The sequence below is a fragment of the Sapajus apella genome, unplaced genomic scaffold (assembly GCF_009761245.1).
Source record: "Sapajus apella isolate SASKATOON/1434 unplaced genomic scaffold, GSC_monkey_1.0 scaffold49, whole genome shotgun sequence".
Taxonomy (NCBI): domain Eukaryota; kingdom Metazoa; phylum Chordata; class Mammalia; order Primates; family Cebidae; genus Sapajus; species Sapajus apella.
In genome coordinates, this window is record NW_022436989.1 from 1565017 (window position 1) to 1573728 (window position 8712).

General features: G+C 49.3%; 1 protein-coding gene across 50 annotated transcripts in view; it reads left to right on the forward strand.

Annotated features, from left to right (window-relative positions):
* Positions 1-8712, forward strand: part of OBSCN (obscurin, cytoskeletal calmodulin and titin-interacting RhoGEF) — a 162134-nt gene that overhangs the window by 14293 nt on the left and 139129 nt on the right. For 48 of the 50 annotated variants that reach the window (XM_032242118.1, XM_032242121.1, XM_032242120.1 and 45 more), the window contains exon 10: positions 1443-1718. In XM_032242118.1, coding sequence (XP_032098009.1) covers positions 1443-1718 — 276 coding nt within the window. The remainder of the gene's footprint in view (positions 1-1442; positions 1719-8712) is intronic. The other 2 variants (XM_032242134.1, XM_032242156.1) reach the window with 1 other exon arrangement.

Consider the following 8712-nt stretch of genomic DNA (forward strand, 5'->3'; position numbering starts at 1 on the left):
GCCAGGTGGGGAGCGTGCAGGTGTCAGTCTGTCAGGTGGGGAGCGTGTGGGTGTCCATTGAATTGATTTTTTTCTTTATTTTTCTGGATATTCTTTCTTACCCACTGATGAACAGCATGTACATGTTTAGAAATAGGAAGGCAGAACACAGGGGGAAAAATGCAAGGACTTTAAACTGGAGTTTCTGCAGAGCCAGGTAGGGCATGGGGGCAGGTAGAGGGTAGGGCATGGTGCATTTTGATGTTTTAGCTTATGATTTCTTGGTGCTATTCTAGTTGCTAATGCTGTTCTGTCTGGATGTATATTTGTAGCTATTAATGGGCACAGATAGCACCTAATGAGAAAAATGTTCTATCTGATTTCATTTATTCAAAGTTTGAACACAGGAATGATAATGGTGGTTGCTTTTATGGGGGAGGCAGCTGGGAGCTGTGTGGGTGTGGGGTGTGGATTGCACAGGAGCTCACAGCTGTCAGAACGCGAAGAATTGTGCACCAGATCTGTGCATATCACTGTGTGTACATGTTATCCTAGTTAACAGGTAGCGTAAGAGGTTTTTGTTTTTAGAGGCAGGGCTTTGTTCCGTTGCCCAGGCTAGAGTGCAGTGGTGCAGTCGTGGCTGACTGCAATGTTGACCTCCCAGGCTCAAGCAGTCCTCACACCTCAGGCACCTGAGGAGCTGGGTGCCGGCATACCACCCTGCTCAGCTAATTTTTTTATTTTTTGTAGAGACAGGGTCTGACTGTGTTGTCCTGCTGGTCTTGAACTCCCAGGCTCAAGTGATCCACCCACCGTGGCCTCCTGAAGTGCCAGGATTACAGGCATGAACCACTGTGCCTGGTCTCATAAGTAGTTTTTTGATGTATGAGTTTCCCCCTGTGTCGAGGGAAACCTCAGGCAGATACAGGGCAGCTCTGGCTTTAGTGCAAACCAGGGGAGAAGTGGCTGAGGGATGGTCTGTTTGGGTCATGGTTTTGTGGGAGAGACATTCCCACATGTCCTGTGATTTTCAGCATGAACTCGAGGGTGTCTGTGTTTGCTATTTCTCCAGGCTTTCTGGGTTCTCAGGCAGAGTTTTCGTGAGTGCCGAGGGCATGATGTGGGCATTTCACACAGTACCAGCAGCTTTTCCTTTGAAAGGGGCACTCTGCCGGGATGGTGGTTTTTTCTAAGGTGTTATGGAATGCTTGGACTGCAGAGTATCGGCTGCATGCTGCTGATGGGCCTTGGGAAATTCTTCCCCATGCTGATGCTTGAAGCTTCCAATATGCATTCTCTCTTGCTCAAACCCATGTCCGGCTGGTGGTTGGTGAGGTCACTCTTCGTGGGCCATGGACAGCTCGTCATCAGTGGGCTCCAGCGTGAGCAGCCTCACATCTGAAACTTCAGATTTTGTGTCCTGGCATCTCTGACTCTGTGTGTCCTTCCTTGTCCATCCTCAGAGCCCAAGGCAATGTTTGCAAAGGAGCAGCTGGCACACAGGAAGCTGCAGGTGGAGGCGGGGGCCAGTGCCATGCTGAGCTGCGAGGTGGCCCAGGCCCAGACAGAGGTGACGTGGTACAAGGATGGGAAGAAGCTGAGATCTGGCTCAAAAGTGCGTGTGGAGGCCGCGGGCTGCATGCGGAGGCTGGTGGTGCAGCAGGTGGGCCAGGCGGATGCTGGGGAGTACAGCTGCGAGGCTGGGGGCCAGCAGCTGTCCTTCCGTCTGGACGTCAAAGGTCAGTTGATTGGGCAGACATTTGAGCATCTCATGGGGGCAGGCCTGGGGGCAGTGTTTCAGCATAGGCTGGAATGGTGATTAGTGGCCCCCTGAGGGCCTGTATCAGCTAGTTATCTGCTGCTAAGTAACAAATCACTCCAAACTTAGAGGCCTGAAAGAATGATCAGTTTACCTCTCACCATTCTGCAGGTTGAGAATTTGGGCAGGGCTCAGCAAGTGTGGTTCATCTGTGCTTCATGTGGTGTTGGCTAGGGCTGGGGGATCTGACTGGCCTCACTGGTGCATCTGACTGAGGTCCAAGCTGGGATGGCTCCAGTGGATGGGGGATGGCCGGGATGATGGACCTCTCTCTTCTTATGGTGTCGGCTGGCCTCACTTCCACACCTGCAACCTCATTCTTTCCTCTGTGGTTGGTCTCTTTTTGTGCTTTTTTCCGTGGTGACTGGATTATTCCCCTAGGGAATGATAGAAACTATGAGTCTTGTTAGCTGTGTCCTCTGGACTCCCAGAATGTTACTTTCCCCATGTCCTATTACTCAAAGCTAAGTGCAAGGCCTGCTTAGTCTGCAGGAACTAGGGTGTAGAGAAGTAGACCCTACTGTCAGTGGTGGAGTGACATGTCCTGTTGTAGAACACTGTGTACCCAGGGTGTCTTGACTCATCATGACCTTTTTAACAGTCTATCAAAAGGACACGGGCTCTGTTTAATTCTCTGCCATCCTGAGCACATTACCTTTTTTTTTAAATGCATGCCTCATGGTCATAGGGTGGCTTCCATAGCTCCAGCCATCACATTCAAGATGGGAAGATGTGGAAAGCGTGTGTATTAGTTTTTGTTTGTTTGTTTTCTGCTTGTTTATTTTTTTAAACTGCTGCGTAACAAATTATCACCAACTCAGTGGCTTAAAACAATGCTGACTGAGTAGCTCATAGTTCTGTAAGTCAGAGGTGCAGGCGTGGTGTGGCTGGGTTCTCTGTTCAAGGTCTCAGAAGCTGAAGTCAGGTGCCTGCTAATTAGTTCTCTTGGTTCCTGTTTCCAGCTTACCCAAGTTGTTGGCAGAATTCAGTTTCTTGCAGTTGTGGGTCTGTGAGCCCATGTGTCTGGGGCGGCCATTAGCCAGGGAGCTGCTGTCAGATGTGGCTTTGTCCATCGTCAGGCCAGTAATGGAGAATCTCCCTTGTGTGAAGTTACTCTCAGACTTCAAATCTCTTTTGCCAGGGAAGAGGCCCCTCCCATTTATGGCGTCAGCTGATTAGGTCTGGCCCACCCAAGATTGCCTCCCTTTCAAGGAACTTAAAGTCAGGCTTCCTTCTCAGCAGCACCTAGATTTAGTGTTTGGGCACTCTTAGAATTCTGCCTCCCTCATTGTGGGTGTCTCTGGCTGTCTCTTCTGTTTGGGAAACAAAAGCTTTTCTTGAAGCCTGGGGTACATCAACCCCCATGCCTCCCCTCGCTTGGTGGGAACCTTGCAGCCATGCTCAGCTCCAGGTAGCCTGGAGAACATGCCCTTGGCCCTCAGCCTTGTCAGGAGGACGTGGAGGAGGAGGAGGTGGGCTTGTGCTGGGACTGGCCCTGCAGTCCACACCCCACAGGCTAGGTTTGGACCTCCTTCTGAGGCAGGCTGGTGGTGGGATTGGCCATGTGTGGGGTCAGACTGCCGGCGTGTCTTGTTCCTGCCTGTCTGCTGAGTGACCTCGGGCGAGTTGTTGATACTGTGTCGTCCCCAGATTCATGTCCACCTGGCAGCTCAGAACAGGCCTCACTTGGAAACAGGGTGTTCACAGATGTAATTAAGTGAGATGCCTCGTGATGAGGCCATGGACTGAGTGGGCCCCGAGCCAGTGACTGTGTCAGACAGACCGGGACACACACCGAGGAGGTGACCATGGGAGGCGGAGGCCAACACGGGGCTGATGCGGCCACAAGCCCAGAGAGGCTGAGAGCCCCAGGAACTGGGAGAGGCAAGGTGGGCCCCCGCTTAGAGCCTCCTGGGATCACAGCCCTGCAAACCTTGATCTCAAACTTTTGGCCTCCAGGACTGTAAGGAGATGACTTTCTGTCATTCAGAGCCGCTTAGTTTGTGGTGAGCTCTTCCGGCAGCCCCCGGAAACTCAGACAGTTGTCCTCTCTGTGCCTCAGTTTCCGCCTCTGTAAAATGGGAGTCGTGATCGTGGCATCTGGGGACTGTGCCAGTGCCAGGCACTGTGAATTATAGCTGCAGGGATTGAGTTTTGGGGGCTAAGTAGGTCAGGGCAGGAGGGCAAGCCAGCTTGGTGGTGTAGACACTGGCCAGCCTTCGCGGCAGAGGCCATGGCGTGGGGCGGGAGGGGATGGAGGTGTGCCAAGCTGCAGGAGCTCAGAGGCACTGGCTGCCAGCAGAGTGGGCACCAGGGTCTCCGGAAAGGTCTCCGTGGCAGCGGCTCATCCAGCCTGTTTCCCTGTCTGTAAAATGTGCGTCCCAAGGTGCACCTGCTCTGAGAGGAGGAGAGGGAATTGGTGCTGCTCAGCAGGGGTGGGGTGCAGGGTCCATCCCGCCTGCCTGCTGCTGCTTTTATCCTGGGGTGACCACAACTCAGACCCCAGGGGCCAGCTCGCACATCTGCGGGCTCTGTCACATACGTGGGCGGGGGAGAATCAGACAGTGTCTGCAGCGTGGGCCGGGGGTCCTGAGGGGCCGCGCAGAGGAATATGCTGACGCACAGCAAGTGCCGCGGTCCGTGACAGCTGCTGGAGCAGAACACCATAGCCGGGGTGGCCCCTAAACCACGGAGGTGCGAAGCCTGCTGCTCGCCGCTCTGGAGGCCAGACGTCCAAGAGTGAGGCACGGCGTCCCGTGAGGCCGCTCCCTGGTTCAGAGATGGCGCCTTCTCGCCAGTCTTCACAGTGGAAGGGGTGAGGGAGCTTTTGGGGCCTCTCTCACAAGGCATTGATCTCATTCATGACCCAACCACCTCCTAAAGCCCCTCCTCCTAACACCATGACCTTGGTGGTAAGGATTTCAGAGTGGGAATTTTGGGGGCTGCAGGCATTCCAGCCATAGCAGTGAGAATGTGGGAGCTGGGTTGTGCATCGCTCTCAGGGTTTTACCAAAGGCAGGACTGGCAGTTCTAGCACGTTCTCTGTGTAAGTGCTTGCTTTTTTTTTTTTTTTTTTTTTGAGATGGTTTCACTCTTGTTGCCCAGGCTGGAGTGCAACGGTGCGATCTCGGCTCACTGCAGCCTGCGCCTCCCAGGTTCAAGCGATTCTCCTGCCTCAGCCTCCCAAAGTAGCTGGGATTACAGGCCCCTGCCGCCTTGACCGGCTAATTTTTTTGTATTTTTAGTTGAGACGGGGTTTCTCCATGTTGGCCAGGCTGTTCTTGAACTCCTGATCGCAGGTGATCACCCACCTCAGCCTCCCAAAGTGCTGGGATTGCAGGCGTGAGCCACCGTGCCCGGCCTATAGGTGCGATTGTTAAATTGACTTCTTAACATGTTGTACCACGCCCGCCTGCTGTTCTTGGAATGTGGTGTCCCCTCCACAGTTCATGCTGAAACTCAGTCCCCTGAGCAACAGTGTTAAGAGAGGGCTTCGGAGGGCAATTAGGCGCCGAAGGCTCCACCCTCCTGAATGGATGAGTGGCTTTAGATTATGAAAGCTCACCACTTCTGTCCCGTCTGCCAGGTGAGACACAGCATTAAGGCGCTGTCTTGGAGGCAGAGAGCAGCCATCGCCAGGCAGCTGAACCTGTCTTTTCTTTTGTTTGGCTTTTGAGACAGGGTCCTGCTGTGTCACCCAGACTGGAGTGCAGTCTGGCTCACTGCAGCCTCAGCCTCTTGGGCTCAAGCGATCCTCCCTCCTCAGCCTCCCGAGTAGCTGGAACTGCAGGCATGTGCCACCATATCTGGCTAATTTTCTCAATTTTTGGTTTGTAGAGATGAGGTCTTGCGATGTTGCCCAGGCTGATCTCCAGCTTCTGGGCTCAAGCAGTGCTCCCGCCTCGGTCCCCCATGTGCTGGGATTACAGGAATGAGCACATAATTTAAAGCACATAATTCACGTAACATAAAATCCACTCTTTACGAGGTAAAATTTGGTGGTTTTTAGGTTGCACAACCACACCACAGTCTAATTCCAGAACATTCTCATAAACCCTAAACGAAACTCTAGGCTGGGCGCGGTGGCTCACACCTGTAAACCCAGAACTTTGGGAGGCCGAGGCTGGTGTATCATGAGGTCAGGAGTTCAAGACTAGCCTGGCCAAGATGGTGAAACCCCGTCTCTACTAAAAATACAAAAAAAATTAGCCAGGCATGATGGCACACGCCTGTTGTCCCAGCTACTTGGGAGGCTGAGGCAGGAGAATCGCTTGAACCCGGGAGGTGGAGGTTGCAGTGAGCCAAGATTGTGCCACTGTACTCCAGCCTGGGTGACAGAGCAAGACTGTCTCCAAAAAAACAAAAACAACAAAAAAAAAAACCCACCAAAAAAAAAAAGAGAGAAACTCTATGCCCCTTTGCAGTCACTCCCTATTCCCCTTCCCCTCAGCACTCAGCAATCATTAACCTGCTTTCTGTCGCCCTGGATTTGCCTGTTCTGGACATTTCATTTAAGCAGAATCATATAACACGTGGCCTTTCATGTCTGGCGTCTTTTCACTGGGCATGATGTTTTCAAGGCTCATCATGTTGTAACATGTATCAGTACTTCCTTTTCATAGCTGAGTAATATTCCATTGTATGAACAGATCGCATTTTATTTATCTGTGCATTAGTGGACAGGCATTTGAATTGTTCCCCCTCTGGCAACTGTACATAATGCTGCTACAAACATTTGTTTGCAGGCTTTTGTGTGAATGTATGTTTTCAGTTCTCTTGAGTAGAAACCTAAAGAGTAGGGGTGCCTGGTCATACAGTCATATTATTTACCTTGGCGAGGAACTGTCAGACTGTTTTTCTAGAGTGGCTGCATATTTTACATTCTTTCGTCAGCAGTGTATGAAGGTTCCAGTTTCTCTACATCCTCACAATGTTTCTTGTTTTCCATTTATTTATCTACATCTTATTTATTTATTATTTTTTTAGAGTCAGGGTCACACTCTATTGCCCAGGCTGGAGTGCAGCGGTGTGATCATGGTTCGCTGCAGCCTTAAACTCCTGGGATCAAGCAGTCCTCCCATCTCAGCCTCGTGAGGAGCTGGAACTACAGGTGTGCACCACCACACCCAGCTAACTTCTGTGTTATCAGTAGAGATGGGGTTTCGCCATGTTGGCCAGGCTGAATTTGAACTTCTGACCTCAAGCAGTCTGCCCACCTCGGCCTCCCAAAGTGCTGGGATTACAGGTGTGAGCCACTGTGCCCAGCCATGATGCTAGACCTTTCTTAGGTAAATTATTTGCAAATATTTTCTTCATTCATTTTTTTTTTATTATGTCTTTTGCTGCACAAAGCTTTTAATTTGAGTTTAGGCTGGGCATAGTAATGTGTGCCTGTAATCCCAGCTACTTGGGAGGCTGAAGTGGGAGGATTGCTTGAGCCCAGGAGATTGAAGCTGCAGTGAGCTATGATTGCACCACCTTACTTCAGCCTGGGCAATAGAGCGAGACCCTCTACATTTTTTTTTTATAAAGTTTAATTTATCCTCTTTGTTGCTTGTGTGTTAGGTGTCATTTCTAAGACCATTGCCTAATCCAAGGACATGAAATATACACCTCTGTTTTTCTCTCAGATTTTAATAGTTTTAGCTCTTACGTTTAAGGCTTTGATCCATTTTAAGTTAATTTTTGTATATGATGTGAGATAGTGGTCCACCTTCATCATCTGTTTGTGGAAATCCAGTTGTTCCAGCACATTTGTTGAAGACAGTTTTCTCCATTGAATTTTCTTGGCATTCTTGTAGAAATACAGTTGACCATAAATGTAAAGGGTTTACTTCTAGATTTTCAATTCTATTCCATTGATTTCTGTGTTTATTCTTATATCAACACCACAGTCTTCATTACTGTACTTTGTAGTAGGTTTTGAAATTGGAAAGTGTGAGTTTTCCAACTTTGTTCTTTTCAAGATTGTTTTGGCTATTCAAGGTAAACCGCATTTCCGTATGAATTTTAGAATCTGCTTTTCAAATTTTGGAAAAAGGGTAGGTGGGATTTTGATAGGGTTTGCATTGAGTGCGTAGATCACTTTGGGGAGAATTGACATTTCTTCTAATCCATGAATATGGAATACATTTCTATTTATCTGGGTCTTTTAAGATTTCTTTCAATGGTGTTTTCTAATTGTCAACATATAAGCCTTGAAGTTCTTTTGCAGATTTATTGCTAAGTACTTAATATTTTGGATGCTACTGTCCATGGAACTTTTTTCATAATTTCAATGTTGGAGTGCCATTGCTAAGGTACAGAAATAGAATTGACTTTTGTATATTGGTCTTGTTTCCTGCAACCTTGCTGAACTTACTGCTTAGCTCTAGTAGTTCTTTTGTGAATTGCTTAGGATTTTCTGTACACAAGATCATGCTATCTCTGAATAGAGAAAGTTTTACTTCCTAATTTGAGATGTTTCTTCTTTGTAAAGTATAAGCATGGACAGCTGTGACTGTCCCCTTTGTAAAGTGTAGGCATCTACAGCTGTGACTGTCCTTCTTTTTAAAGTGTGGGCATCTACAGCTGTGACTGTCCCCGTTTGTAAAGTGTGGGCATCTACAGCTGTGACTGTCCCCGTTTGTAAAGTGTGGGCATCTACAGCTGTGACTGTCCCCTTTGTAAAGTGTAGGCATCTACAGCTGTGACTGTCCTGCCTTTTAAAGTGTTGGCATCTACAGCTGTGACTGTCCCCATTTGTAAAGTGTGGGCATCTACAGCTGTGACTGTTCCTGTTTGTAAAGTGTTGGCATCTACAGCTGTGACTGTCCCCGTTTGTAAAGTGTGGGCATCTACAGCTGTGACTGTCCCCGTTTGTAAAGTGTGGGCATCTACAGCTGTGACTGTCCCCATTTGTAAAGTGTGGGCAT